This window comes from Castanea sativa, chromosome 10, assembly GCF_040712315.1.
Source record: "Castanea sativa cultivar Marrone di Chiusa Pesio chromosome 10, ASM4071231v1".
NCBI lineage: Eukaryota > Viridiplantae > Streptophyta > Magnoliopsida > Fagales > Fagaceae > Castanea > Castanea sativa.
In genome coordinates, this window is record NC_134022.1 from 26415210 (window position 1) to 26429139 (window position 13930).

At 34.1% G+C, this 13930-nt stretch overlaps 2 protein-coding genes across 5 annotated transcripts; both read left to right on the top strand.

The window, feature by feature from the left end:
• The first annotated feature begins 298 nt into the window (after positions 1–298).
• On the top strand, positions 299–2566 carry LOC142612313 (exopolygalacturonase clone GBGE184-like). Its single transcript, XM_075784419.1, has 6 exons — positions 299–394; positions 485–556; positions 1129–1440; positions 1591–1880; positions 2017–2233; positions 2336–2566. Exons 1-6 carry the CDS (start codon positions 299–301, stop codon positions 2564–2566), a joined length of 1218 nt encoding a protein of 405 aa, XP_075640534.1.
• An 8373-nt stretch (positions 2567–10939) lies between these two features.
• On the top strand, positions 10940–13930 carry LOC142614290 (putative receptor-like protein kinase At1g80640). 4 transcript variants are annotated; one of them, XM_075786874.1, is made up of 7 exons: positions 10940–11221; positions 11873–12513; positions 12645–12817; positions 12910–12974; positions 13113–13251; positions 13412–13558; positions 13640–13930. In XM_075786874.1, the coding sequence occupies exons 2-7, from the start codon at positions 11904–11906 to the stop codon at positions 13760–13762; spliced, it is 1257 nt and encodes a 418-aa protein (XP_075642989.1). In that variant the 5' UTR covers positions 10940–11221; positions 11873–11903; the 3' UTR covers positions 13763–13930. The 4 variants fall into 4 exon arrangements, with proteins under 4 accessions (XP_075642989.1, XP_075642992.1, XP_075642991.1 ...); XM_075786877.1 differs by having other exon boundaries at positions 13116–13251; XM_075786876.1 differs by having other exon boundaries at positions 11882–12513.

Sequence of the window (13930 nt, forward strand, 5' to 3'; positions counted from 1 at the left end):
GAGGGTGCAGGAGTTGCCTTTCGTTATTTAGTGGTGTTAGAATTCCTATAAGCTAGGTGATCCTCATTCAGGAGATTTACGCAACACTAATATTGGAAAATTATCACTAAATCAGAGAAAATTAACCAAATTGTTATTTCTTGATTCTCGTTTCCGTTAAAGGCTACTAAAGATAGTTAAGTGGTCATAAATTTCAGGCAACTAACTAGTGTTATAAATTCAAAAGCCATCAGCTTGAGTTTCTTCAATTTAAAACAAAAACAATAAAAAATCTGTAAGACCAATTCCTAAGGCCATCATGACAATTGCAGGAAGATTTGAAGTTAGAGCCATTCTTGTTCTAGGCTTAGCATTTTCCTGTTATGTGGCCGAAGCTACACTCCGTCGTGGCCTTGTCGGCGCTGCTGGTCCTACAGATTTCAGTGTTAACTCTCATGGTGCTAAGGCTGATGGCAAGTCTGGTGCTGGTGCTGGTGGTGGCAAGCCCGGTGCTGGTTCAGAATTCAATGTTAACTCTTATGGTGCTAAGGCTGATGGCAAGACCAATAATGTACAGGTGAGTTAAGAAACAATTGCACGCTTATTAATAGACCATTTTAAAAAGTTTTTAATATCACTTTCATGAAAGTTTTAAAAAACTGTAAAAGAAAAGATCAATATTTATTTCATAAAAAGTTTTTAGAAATATTTTCTAAACCAATTCTTTAAATTTTACCTTTATCATTTGCACGAATGCAAATGTTCGCGTAACAAAACTCATTGTTCGTTTTTAGAGCTGGAAACACTGAATATTGTAAGCACACACGCACGCACGCACAAACACACACACATGTATATGTGTGTGTATATATATATATAATTGAGTAGGTACACTACTGAGGTCATAACCAATCGCAGAAAACCAAAATATAGACAACTATGAATCAGATTTTTATTAAAATAGAGAAAGTCCTTTCCATTATTAAGATTTTATTTAGCGATTCACATACTGCTATTCCATTTATATTTTAAACTACGTGACAGTGAATAGAATAGGTCAAATTTCAAATAGTAACTCGTAAAGAAGGTTTCACAATATTGGATCCAAATAACCTCTATTATAATTTTTGCTGCTATGGTTTCTTACAGGCATTTATGAAAGCGTGGGTTGCTGCATGTAAATCTGGTGGTGGTTCGGCAAGGCTTGTCTTTCCCAAAGGGATTTATGTGACAGGGCCTGTCGTGTTTGCAGGGCCATGCGCGGCCTCAAAAATAACTGTTGAAGTTCAGGGAACTATTAAAGCTACAACTGATATTAGTGAATATACAGAACCAGAGTGGATTTCGTTCGAATCAATCAGCGGTTTGACACTTACTGGTGGTATTTTTGATGGTCGAGGTGAGACTGTCTGGAAGTACAATGACTGTCATCAGAATTCCGATTGCCAACTCCTCCCATCTGTAAGCAAATTTTGGAGAAATTACATTTTACCTGCTTTCTTTTTATCTTATTACTATATAATTTTTCAAATTTTCAGTTAATATATTTGAACATGGTACTGCATGTATTGAAATGATTATGTGCATGATTAATTTCTTGATTTTGTGCAGTCACTCAAATTCACCAAACTGACCAATACCGTAGTTTATGGGATCACTTCTCTAAATAGCAAATCGTTCCACATGCATGTATATAATTGCCAAGACTTTAAAGCCCACGATCTCACTCTAACTGCTCCATCTGATAGCCCCAACACCGATGGCATTCATATAAGCTCGTCCAGTCTCCTCAATGTATCAAACAGCAAAATTGGAACTGGTGATGATTGCATTTCTATTGGACCAGGGGTTACTAATCTTGGTATCACTAATATAATCTGTGGCCCAGGACACGGCATAAGGTACATTTTTCTGCGTTTAAAATGAATATATTTCATATTTCAGATTAAATAATATTAAAAATTTAAATACGCATATATAGTTAAGGCAATGATTGTTACTGTTCTTCGATTCATCCACGAAACTCTATCCTTGCAGTGTTGGCAGCCTTGGCAAGTATCAAGGTGAGAAAGATGTGAGTGGCGTTACTGTGCGTAATTGCACATTAAGAAGCACAACCAATGGTGTGAGGATCAAAACTTATTCAGGATCACCTCCAAGCAAAGCTTCAAGCATCACTTTTCAAGATATAATTATGGATATGGTTAAAAATCCCATCATCATTGATCAGAAATATGGTTCACGTAGCAGTGCGGTAATTCATCTAAATTTCTTACTATTTCTGCTAACCCATTTGCTAGCACAACTTGCTTGCTTGTCAAGAAACTTGATTTGTACTCGGCTTTGCTTTGCGTAGGCATCCAGAGTGCAGATTAGCGACGTTCATTACAAGAACATTGTTGGAACCTCTACTACAGATGTTGCAGTGTCATTACTATGCAGTGCACAAGTGCCTTGTGATGTTGAATTGGTGGGCATTGATTTGAAGTTCCAGGGTAGTAGTAACAAAGGAAAATCAATTTCATCCTCATGCTTGAATGCAAAGGTTAAGACCGGAGGCAAACTGAATCCACCGGCTTGTCGATAGCTTCTTTATGCACCAATATTCTTTTTTCGTTTTTTTTTTTTTTTTTTTTTTTTTTTTTTTTTTTTTTAAATAATAATAATTGAGCTTAGCTTACTGTCACCAGCAGGGAACTAGGTGTTAACGTAATAGAAGAGGCTAAGTTAGAGAATTGGAGCTTCTTTTAGGAGACATCTTGATCCCTTGAAACTTGTAAGTTGCACACATATATCATATAAGCGTAAATGCACTTTTAATCTTTACATTTTGGAGTCATTTTTATTTTAGTACTTACATTTTCATTTTACCACTTTTAGTCCTTAAATCAATTAGCACGTTCCATTTTGGTCCTTACCGTTACTCACTTAACAGAAATTGCTGACGGCACAGTAAAATAATAATTAAAAAATCTATTTTGGCATTAAAAAATTGTCACGTCAGCATTTAAATTAAAAAAAATTAATTTATTAATTTAAATTAAATAAAAGAAATTAAAAACAAAAAATCACATTAATTGAGATCTAAGAGTGCCTTGAACAAGAACAACAAGAAGACAAACCCAAATCTAAGAACACAAACCCAGAAATTAAAATTAAAAAAAAAAAAAATAACAACAAACAACCATTCAAGATAATGCAGATCAAAAACCACAGATCAAAAGCCAGATCAAGCCCACCTGACACAGATAAAAAACCACACATCAAATCAAATCAAATAAAAAGTCTGTATGATAGTCAAGAAAATGAATAAATCTCTTTTATTCAGCTGAACCAACATTCATCATCTGCTTCCAATACCCAAGAATTCATTTTTCCATTTCTTTTCATTGTTCTTCGGAACCAAACAAAGCACAACTAGATTAACACCAAAAAAAAAAATTCATTCTTTCGAAAACCAAATAAACTCCAACAATTAATTTTTTTTCTAATCATTCTATTTCCCCAGCAAACAAACAGAACACAAGAAACTCAACAAAACCAAAACTTTAGCTAAAAAAGAAGAAACCTAGATCAGAAAGAAAAACCCAAGACGGATTGCAAACCCACCACCACGGCGCCGGATTTGAGCAGAGGAGATTGAAATGTCGCCGGACGTCGCTGGATCTGAGCGGAGGAAAGTGACCAAAACACACACCCATAACAATGGTGGTGACGAACGTGAAATCGAAGATGATGGCTCTGATGGACGAGGAGCACCTTGGAGGCCGAGATGAACGCCATCATCGACCCCTTCCTCACGTCCCCCTCCTCCTCCTCCGCCGCAAGATCCAGATTTGAATCCGGGGCTGGGTCGGGTGGCGTGGCACGGGCTCGGGCGATCCATTTAGGGAGATGGGTCGAAGGTTTGAGTGGGTTTGGGGATTAAGAGAGAGAGAGAGAGAGAGAGAGAGAAATGGTGAGAGAGAGAGAGTGATGTTCTGGGTTTGAGTGGCCGTGCATTTCTTGAGTTTCTTGAGTTTGAGAGAGAGTGTGATGTTCTGGGTTTCTTGAGTTTCTTGTGTTCTGTTTGAGTGGTCGTGCATTTTTCACTTTTGGGTTTGATGTTTGTATGGAGGGTTTGACTTTTTATGTGATGTTCTGGGTTTGCTAAAGATTGAGGTTTGGGTTTGGGTCTGTGTTCATTGTGTTTTGAATCTTTGAAGGTCTTTGTATTGTGTAGATCTGTGCCTTTTGATTTTGGGTGTTTTATGTTAGCATGTTCTTGATTTTGAGGAAGAACTCACGATGACTAGGAAGAACATCATGTAAATTTTTTTTAATTTAATTTCTTTTTTAAACAATCTGTTTTTAATTTTTTTATTTAGTTAAAATAAATAAATAATTTTTTTTTTAATTTATAAGCTGACGTGGCATTTTTAGTATTATTTTATTGGCCAGGTCAGCATTTAATGTACCAACAGTGGATGTCGTTTGCCACATCAGCAATTTCTGTTAAGTGAGTAACAGTAATGACCAAAATGAAACGCGTTAATTGATTTAGGGACTAAAAGTGGTAAAATGAAAATGTAGGGACTAAAATAGAAATGACCCCAAAATATAGGGATCAAAAGTGCATTTACGCCTATCATATATATAATGGAAAATGTAACATCCCCCGTTTAGTAAGCTGCTTTGGATTTTTTTTAAGATTAGCTTTCATTAAACGGGGAAAATTAATTTAGGGTAAATTGCAAAGTACACCCCTAGCATTTAGGAGTGATTGGATTTTACACCCCAAGGTTTTGGAACTTTGATTTTACACCCTAACGTTTGGTTCCATTAGCAAATCACTCCCTCGGTTAGTTTTTGCTGTTAACTGCCATGTCATCTTGCTGACGTGTTTTATTTTTTGCCAAATAAGCCCCAAAATGACACAGTTTCAATGGCAATGGAGTGATGACTTGGCACATGCAAAACGGTGCTGTTTGCCCGAAGAGAAAACCAAAAAAAAAAAAAAAAAAATTTGCAACTTCACTGTTTCCCCCACCAAACAAAAAATCTCAAAATCCTAAATCCTAAACCCACGAATCCAACCCTTGCCTTCCTAACCCTGGGAATAGTCTGTCTCTACTGCTCGTTGATCTAGTGTCTATGATATTGGGGAAAGAAGAATTTGAAGCAAAGATTGAAGGGTTAAAATCTGGACTCAAATGGGCCAGTACTAAAGAAGAGGATTCCCTGGTGATAAACAAGATTGTCATTGTACTGTAACACGCCATAGTATTGAATGAACTGGTGAAAAAAAACTAGGCTGGTATGGAACAAAGAGAACTAGATGAAAGCAATCAAGAGAAAAGCTCAAAGAAAAGAAGCAAAATTGATGATGAATGTGATCAATTCCTCAAGAATGCTCTGCCTCTTCCCCTTAATAAATTCTTCAAATTAGCTGTAGATTTGGAATCTTTTATGAGTCATCCACAACTTCCAAAAGCACAAAACTTAACATATATGGATCTGTCAACATTTGAATGTGATCTCAAGAAATCAGAGAAGAAGCTGAAGGGTCTACTGAAGTATATTGATATATTGAGGGGGTTTTTTTCATTAAAACTAGAGGATACAGATGTGAAGATAATTTTGCGTGTAATGGAGCATGTGATAACTGAATCATGGAAGTTTGAGTAGAAAGTTTGTGAGTGCTGATTGCAAATTGCAAATTGCAGAGCCGATGTGGTGGTCTAGGTTCATAAGGGTTAGGAAGGCAAGGGTTGGGTTCGTGGGTTTAGGATTTAGGATTTTGAGATTTTCTGTTTGGGGAAATGGTGAAGTTGCAGATTTTTTGTTTTTTTTTTTGTTTTCTCTTTGGGCAAACGGCATTGTTTTGCATGTGCCAGGTCATCACTTCATTGCCATTGAAACTGTGTCGTTTTAGGGCTTATTTGGCCAAAAAAAAAAAACACGTCAGCAAGATGACATGGCAGTTGACAGCAAAAACTAACCGGGGAGTGATTTGCTAACGGAACCAAACGTTGGGGTGTAAAATCAAAGTTCCGAAACGTTGGGGTGTAAAATCCAGTCACCCCCAAATGTTAGGGGTGTACTTTGCAATTCACCCATTAATTTATTTATTTTTTTGCATAAGAATTTATATTGTAGTAGCAAAACATTAATAATCTATGAAAGTATGAAATCTAATATGTGGATTGTAAAGCTCTGTTGAAAGACCTAGGTAAAATGGTGCACCTTTAGTTAGTGGCTGTTCTAAAAAATTTTCTAGAATGGTCATTACAAGTCTTAAATTTTTTTTTTAAATAATAAAATAATACTTGAATATTGACTTCACAAAAAAAGTACAAATACATAAAGTTTAGGATTAAATCGATGCAATACTCCACTAATTTCTTTTTTTGGGAAATTATGGTCAAGATGTTGAAAAAATTAAGTGTCTTTGTAAATATACTATTTTTATTTCATCATGATTATTAATATGAAAAGATAAGACATTTTCTTATAGCCTAAGATCTAAAAGAAAATTATTCAAGTAAATACAAATTTGCTTAGAAAATGAATCTTGTAAAATAATTGATTTCTATATTAGAAATTTGTCTATAGTGCTAACAAAAGAATAAATGATAAACTATAAATCCGTTCAACATATTCAACTTACACATTCAACCATTATATTGTTCAATCTCGTATCCAAGCATTATTTTAATACATATGCATATGTACAAAATGTATCACATAAATCCAACAAACTTAACTAAAGAATAAAGCAAGCATTAATAGACTAGCTATTTGAAAATATGCATTTAAAAAAATAGTGATTTTAAAATATGCCTTTAGAAAACACAATTTAAAAAATCAAAATTAAATATTTAAATTGGGATTTTAGGAATGAGTGCTACATCCACAATATTTTAGCAACGCTTTCACAATGAAATCTAAATAACAAGTTGTTATTGGTTCTAATTTAATCCTATCGCTAAAATTACTTTTTTGTCCCTACTTGTAACAATAGCATGAAAAAGTAGTGAAAATATTGTAAACATAGAATTTTTTTACAATTTCTTTTGGTTCGAACTTTATTGGATCAAAATCTTTGGAGAGGTCAAATTTTTATTTAGGGTGTTCAATTTTTTTTTTTAGGGTGGTCAAGTTTGTTTTCTAGGGTGATCATCAACCATATTAATTTAAAATTCAATATTTTTAAAGTATATATATAAAAAAAAAAATTAATTAGGTCTGGGTGGCATGGCGCTGCCCCTGTCTTCGGCCAACCTTGAAAAAAATTAATTCTCTGGAATCGCTGCAGTGTGTGTTTGTGTGTTCTTGATCATGTTCATCATATAAAGAGAGGTAAGCGTTTGTTATCAGCCAAATGCATGTTGGTGAATTAATTGATTAATTGTTGATTATCATTATGATTAAGAAACCTCCACAAAAACTTTGGAAACTTAATTTGTTAAACTAATTGAACACTTTCATTACTTAAAAGTGATGATACCTAAGCTGATTTTGGATTAGATTTTTCTTCTAACTTTTTAGTTTATTTTCTTATATATAGCTTTTTTTTTAAAGCCTCATTTTTTATAAATATAAATATACCTTTACTACTTTTTTCTCAAATAAGAAAATAAAATTTAAAAAAATCCAAATGCAACCCTAGTATAGTATGGGACTAATTAGCTGATTATATTCATAAATATATAGTTTGTTTTTGAGAAAGGTATTCATAAACAATTGACCATAAACATGGCAACATTTAAAAACACTAGCCTATGGCCTATGGGGGAAAAGTTATTTACACTCTTCTTTCACGCATTTTGATCCCCAAAAAAAAAAAAAAAAAAATCCATAATAGAAGTTGGAAAGCCTTTGAATAATGGATGCCACTTATCTAACCCTTAACAGTTACAATATTAATAGTAATAGACGATAGGGTCAATATGAAAATGAAATCAAATATAAAGAGTTAATTAAAATGAAAATTTTGAAACACAAACAACTAGAATAAAAAAAAAAATCCCAAACATTACGAGCCAAAAGTATATTCTAGTAAAAATTTAAATAATGGCCCCTAGATTTATTATTATTTTAAAAAAATACATTTACGAAAATGAGTAATAGATCAATTTCTCCCTTATATTAACTAAAGTATATTGAAGTTATACTTTCTAAGAATAATTAAGTTTTCTTATTAGAAGTCTCATTTCTTTTCCAAACACAAAACTCCTTTCTTATTTTGTATTTTGAGATTTAAAGACAGGAACACTATGCTTGGTTTTTCTTGGGTGCTTATTATTGAATAAAATATAATGTGCTTTTATACACACTATAAAGTTTTAGACTCCTTAAAACAATTTGATTAACCTAATATTAAGTCAAGTTGATTAACAAGTTTGTTAATTAACACTAGGTTAAACCAATATCTACAAAACAAATATAATGCGGAAAATATAAAGAACACAAAGATCTGATGACCAGGGAAAACCAAACTGGTAAAAAATCTGGAATGATTTAACCTAACTATCTTCAAAGTAAAACAGATCCACTATGAAAAAATTGAAGTTTATACAATAGAACTTAGACCACTAACATTTTATTACTACTTCGAGTAGAAAACTTACTATCACGACCAGGTGACAGCTTTGAGTCCACGGACTACTTCTTTCTTTTGATCCATTGCAACCACAAGTTCTCCTACTTGTGACTTTGATCTTCTTGAATGTTCTTTGTGCAGCAACTGAAACGATCACCAAGCTCTTAACATCAATCTTGATCTTGATATTCCTAAGTATGTATGAAGGTAAACACCTCTAGATCTCACAAGAGATTCACACACACAGCCTATCAAAGACTTCTAAAACGTAGTTAGGGTTTTTCTTTTTATATGAGAAGTAAAACATAAAACCCTACACGTCAAACTAGGCTTAGGCTGAGTTGGAAAAGCTGTAGGAAAAACAATCTGCACGAGGTTCGATCGATCGAGTCTAATTTTCTATCGATCGAGACCTGCAAATTTAGTCCAATAAGTTCTGTAGTCACTCGATTCCAACTTTATAACAAAATATACTTTGAGTTTACCAACACAATACATATTGAAATTCTAATACATTAGTCTCTAAGATCTTAGAACCTAATACACACATAATAAACCTTAGGGTTAGGGTCTTCATAATGGGATGCCAACATTGGGCCCAAGAAAGGCCCAACGCCAACACTCTTTCTCATGCCGTACACTATTCCCTTGTGGCCTTTCCAAGGTATTGGACTATAGGCTACGGTGGCAAGAACACGAGAAAGTGTGATGATTATTTTACACTACGTGTGCGTTTGGTAGAAATGAAAAATGAAAATTATTTCACTATTCAGCTTATTTTTGCTACTCTTTATTGGGCTCACTGTACTTTTTACTATTATTCATGAGTCCACTGTACTTTTTTAATTAATTTTTACTTTTATCTATAGTACTTTCATCAATCATTTTTTAGTTTCAACAAAATAAGTGGTATCAAATTATATCTTGTGCAACATATAAATTTGATGGTAAAGAACAATTATTAAGAGTAAAACTATAAATTGAGACTGTTCAAAAAAAACTTATATTTACTTGAAATTACAATTTCAATTTAAAACAAAATAAATTGAAATATTAATTTTTTTATTTTTTATTTTGTGTTTGAAAATGCGAAACGAAAGCTATACGTATATTTTTGGAGGTGGACTTATTGAACGTCTGAGCTAGCAGCTAGTCAGCAGTTTTAACATTTAGTACTGTAATTCCTCATCTAAATAAAAATATTGATTTGAGTCACAAATATTTAAGGTCTCTATCCTCCATTTTTATTGGAGATTATCACCACGTGATTTTTTTAATGCGTAAGCAAAGTACCCTTGGCCTTGGGAATTGGGATTACAAGAAAAGAAATTAATACAGCCAAATTAACCAAATGTATCAATATAATTTTATGCATGAAGTTAGTGCTTAGTATGAACAGGATCTGCAAGCATAAAGAAGAATCAAAGATTTGTACTTCCTCACAACCCATGAGCTGGAATCTTGAATTATTAATCAAAGAAATGATCTAGTATGTATCTACCTTTGAACTTGCCCATTATATGGTGCATATTCATTGCCAAAAAAGGTAAAGAGAAGTCATTTATAGGCTCAGTAAATACAAGCCAGCCTCGTTGATTTAGTCTTCTTAAATTTGTATTTTCTGTCACCATTAGCTAAACGTTTCCTCCCATGTATGTTGTCTGCTTTGTAAAATCCAAGCTTGAATCTGTAGACAGATCTTGGCATAGAAAATTTAATTAGCCGAATGTCCTTGAGAGTACAAAGAAGAGAGTTAATAACTCAAGTTTTTTTTTTTTTTTGATGGAGAGAGGGTGTGGTGCCGCCACCAATGGATTTTGGATTTACAGAGGAACCAAGGTCGTTGGCTTTGATATTATGTTAAAATTGGAGGATATTGACAATAGATGTGGAAGCTTAATAAAGTAACACAAGAACTTGTCTATCAAGAATTACATGGTTTGGCTTGATGGCCTCCATCCTTTGAGAAAAACTTTTATTGGGTTACATCTTTACAATAAACACAATTTCTATATCATAGTGAACCCATTATGAGTATTTATAGTACGCCAAACCATAGGCTAATCATACATCAATTATGGTTAACAGATTTGCAATACAAGTATAAGACTTAGCTTGTACACCAAGATTATTCTTGAATATATTTCTGACAGAAGTAGAGAATATTCATGGAATCATGGTTTACAATCTGATTGCCCTGCGAAGTGGCAAATCGTGGTAGAAAAAAAAACAGCAATTTCATCGGTCCAATCAAAGTTAGATGTTATTCACTATGGTTAAAGCAAGGAGCAATACGCAAGGCAGAGCTAGCCTTTCTACACGTATAAAACAATACAATATACAATGAAATAGATATGATCGAGCGCCCAATAGCAAACCAATCAATAAAAGCTCATTTCCTGATTAGGAAACTGCGGGGAAAGCCATCATAGTTTGATGTTTTGGAGGGAATATAAACTATAAAAGGCCTTCGCACATATGTAGAAGACAGGTATTGGACCTCTTTTCAAGGCTGTGTGATGTGGTTGGAACATGGTTATGGTTCTTACCCTTCTCTGTTACTAATCTAATGCTGGTGTTTGTTGTGTGGATAATAATCCATGAGAAGAGCATCCGCAGATCAAGTTCATACACTAAGTGATCAGTCAAAGAAACGAGGTATATCCATATTTAAGTCTTTCTAGCTATTTGGATGCAAAAGCTATAGAGTAATTCTTGTTAGTTGATACTATTCCCACCAATACAAAAACCAGTGACTAAGTTGAGCTGCTTGGCTGGGCAAGTCAATAGGCTGTAAGTTTCCCTTTTGTTAAGAAAAATAAATCATTGTTTTATGTAATTGGAGCAAAATTTGACTCAGTTTTTCAGTCACAACCACCAACTCTTGTGACTCGTAAATTTACAGGTGAAGTTTAAGCTACAGTAAAAAAAAATCATACTTGACAAGACAAACAAAACTTAGGCCACTTGGGATTCTAGTGGATAAAGGTCTCTTCTTTCTCTTGTGGATGCTATGACTTAACCCAGAAAGAAAAAAAAAAAAAAAGTGTTATAAGTCCTATGGTATATTTGTTTGATATATCAACAAACTTTTTCTGTTTGCTGAGTATTACAAGTAAAAGAGAATTGAATAACAATAGCTGGCAAAATGAGATCATTTCAAATTTCATAGGAGTAATCAAAAGAAGCTTCGAGGACAATTAACAGGAGTCTAGAAATGAACGGCCTAAACAACTAGAATTGCTTACTCTCAATAATTATTTTTTATTTTTTATAGAGGCTATAGTTTATATTGAAGAAACTTTCTAGTTGTTGCAGGCCAAGTGAATTGCTCAAAAACATGTCATTTCAAGAGAGCAAAACAGGTTGCAAGGTTAATTTGGTGACTCATGATCAGGAAGTCACTTTCAAACGTTCCTGGTTTATAAATAATCAATCGGAGATTTCAATTATCATGGAAGTAAAGCCAAATCCAAAAATTCCGACGCTCATTCCCGAATCAATATCCATAGCGGATGTGCCTATATATAGTTTATTGCCAGATTCTCAACCTTTTCCTGCATCACTTGTTGCAACTACAAGCAAAGAAAGTAAAAATCCTAAAGAAGTGAAGCTAGCCAAGGAGACTTCTCTACATGATAATGCGTCCTCAATAAAATCTTGTCCGATCAATTATATGCCAACATCACCATTGCAGTTAAGCCAGGAAGAAATTAAAGACATGACATTTGGGAGATGTAACTTTCCATGTGACAGATGTCGTCAGTCCCGAGCTTTGGTAAAGAATTTCACAAGAGTTTCGAGTGGCCTACTCAAAGCAGAAAAAACATCAGCCATTTCTATGTACCATAAAAATATACTAAGGTTGATAGGATGTCACAAGACTGAAAATACTATGATTCTGGTTTTTCCCTCTGTGGAAAGAGGGAGCCTGGATGAACTTATTTGCAGTAAGTTCAAGCTCTCTCTGTGTTAGATGACGATATAGCTACTCTTGGTGGATCTTTTTTGGCTTCTCTTCATTTTTACATTTCTATATTGATTTATATGGACCATACTGGCTGCTGTTTATGTATTACAGGAACAGGCTCTAGGGGGAAACAGTTGGAACTGACATTTCAAGATAAACTAAAGATTGCCATAGGAATTGCTGAAGGTGTTAGATATATGCATGAAGAATGTCCAAGAGGCCCTGTGGTTCATGGTGAATTAGTGCCAAGCAACATTTTTCTGAGATATGACTTACGACCATTGGTGAAAATCTCAAAACCTAAAGTCAATTGAGGATTTCAGGTTTGTAAGCTAATTATGTGTCTCTCTTTCTTAATTGTGGTTTAATTTACTAGATCTCTGGTTTCGGACAAGCTAAGTGGCTTCATCTACGAAAACCATTGCACATAACCCACAACAGGTTTGCATCTAACCTACAAACTAAGTTTTCAAAGTTTCAGTTAATAATGCATGGAAGAGGTCTACATCTTGAACATTGCAGGTCTTTGTTATAAGTACCAAACAAAGTATTTTTGTAAACTAGTTTTTTTGGTGACAGAAGTTGCCGGCTTCAGGATTGCTTAGACCAAGAAACTATGAAACTAGCAAAATCCGACGTCTTATCTTTTGGAGTTTTGCTGTTAAGGCTATTTTTCCGAAGATCTGCACCACATGATGATAGAACTTTGATTGAGTGGGTTAGTATACTATTAATCTATTACTATCATGATAGGCCTGATGAGTGTTTTTTTTTTTTTTTTTTTTTTTTCATCAATGTGACATGGTCTCTCTATTCAAAAACTTCAAGCAGCCCATTCTTGTTTCACATGCCTATTTGTCTGCATGTATTTGTGGCAGGCTCAGCCATTGTTGCTGGAAAGAGCATTGCCTGAGTTACTGGACGAGGGCTCAGAGGATGTTGACATACACGGAATTTATAGGGTAATGTATTCTGCATGTATATGCACAAGGACTTGTCCAGATTCAAGACCATGTATGAGTGAGGTAGTTTACTTGCCTAGCCAATATGAACCTTCCTGCTTTGGGGCTATATAGTAAAGTCAATTTTTTTTTCTTTGTATTTAGGTAATTGCCACCCTTAAAGAAGAAAAATTTTGTGATATGCAATCATCTCCAATTTCAGAAATAGTCTACAAAAAAGAAGCTGAAATGCTTGCACCCCTAGCTCAACTCTCTTTACATTCATGACATCAACCTTAGTGAGGATGCTATTATGCTATGATGGAAGATAAAAGTATCAAGCGGATTTGAGGAATAAATTATAGAAAAGAGTAAAAGTAGAAAGCATCTCTGAGATCATGTAATATTTAATATTGCTAGGCAGAAGAAACACATAGAGAATAACAAAAATGCATC

Excerpts from the sequence above, each read along its gene's own strand:
- LOC142612313 (XM_075784419.1), top strand. The coding sequence starts at position 299 with ATGACAATTGCAGGAAGATTTGAAGTTAGAGCCATTCTTGTTCTAGGC. Across the intron at positions 1,441-1,590 it reads ATTGCCAACTCCTCCCATCT|TCACTCAAATTCACCAAACT; the intron begins GTAAGCAAATTT and ends GATTTTGTGCAG. Across the intron at positions 1,881-2,016 it reads GGCCCAGGACACGGCATAAG|TGTTGGCAGCCTTGGCAAGT; the intron begins GTACATTTTTCT and ends CTATCCTTGCAG.
- LOC142614290 (XM_075786874.1), top strand. The coding sequence starts at position 11,904 with ATGTCATTTCAAGAGAGCAAAACAGGTTGCAAGGTTAATTTGGTGACT. Across the intron at positions 13,252-13,411 it reads ATAGAACTTTGATTGAGTGG|GCTCAGCCATTGTTGCTGGA; the intron begins GTTAGTATACTA and ends TATTTGTGGCAG. Across the intron at positions 13,559-13,639 it reads CAAGACCATGTATGAGTGAG|GTAATTGCCACCCTTAAAGA; the intron begins GTAGTTTACTTG and ends CTTTGTATTTAG.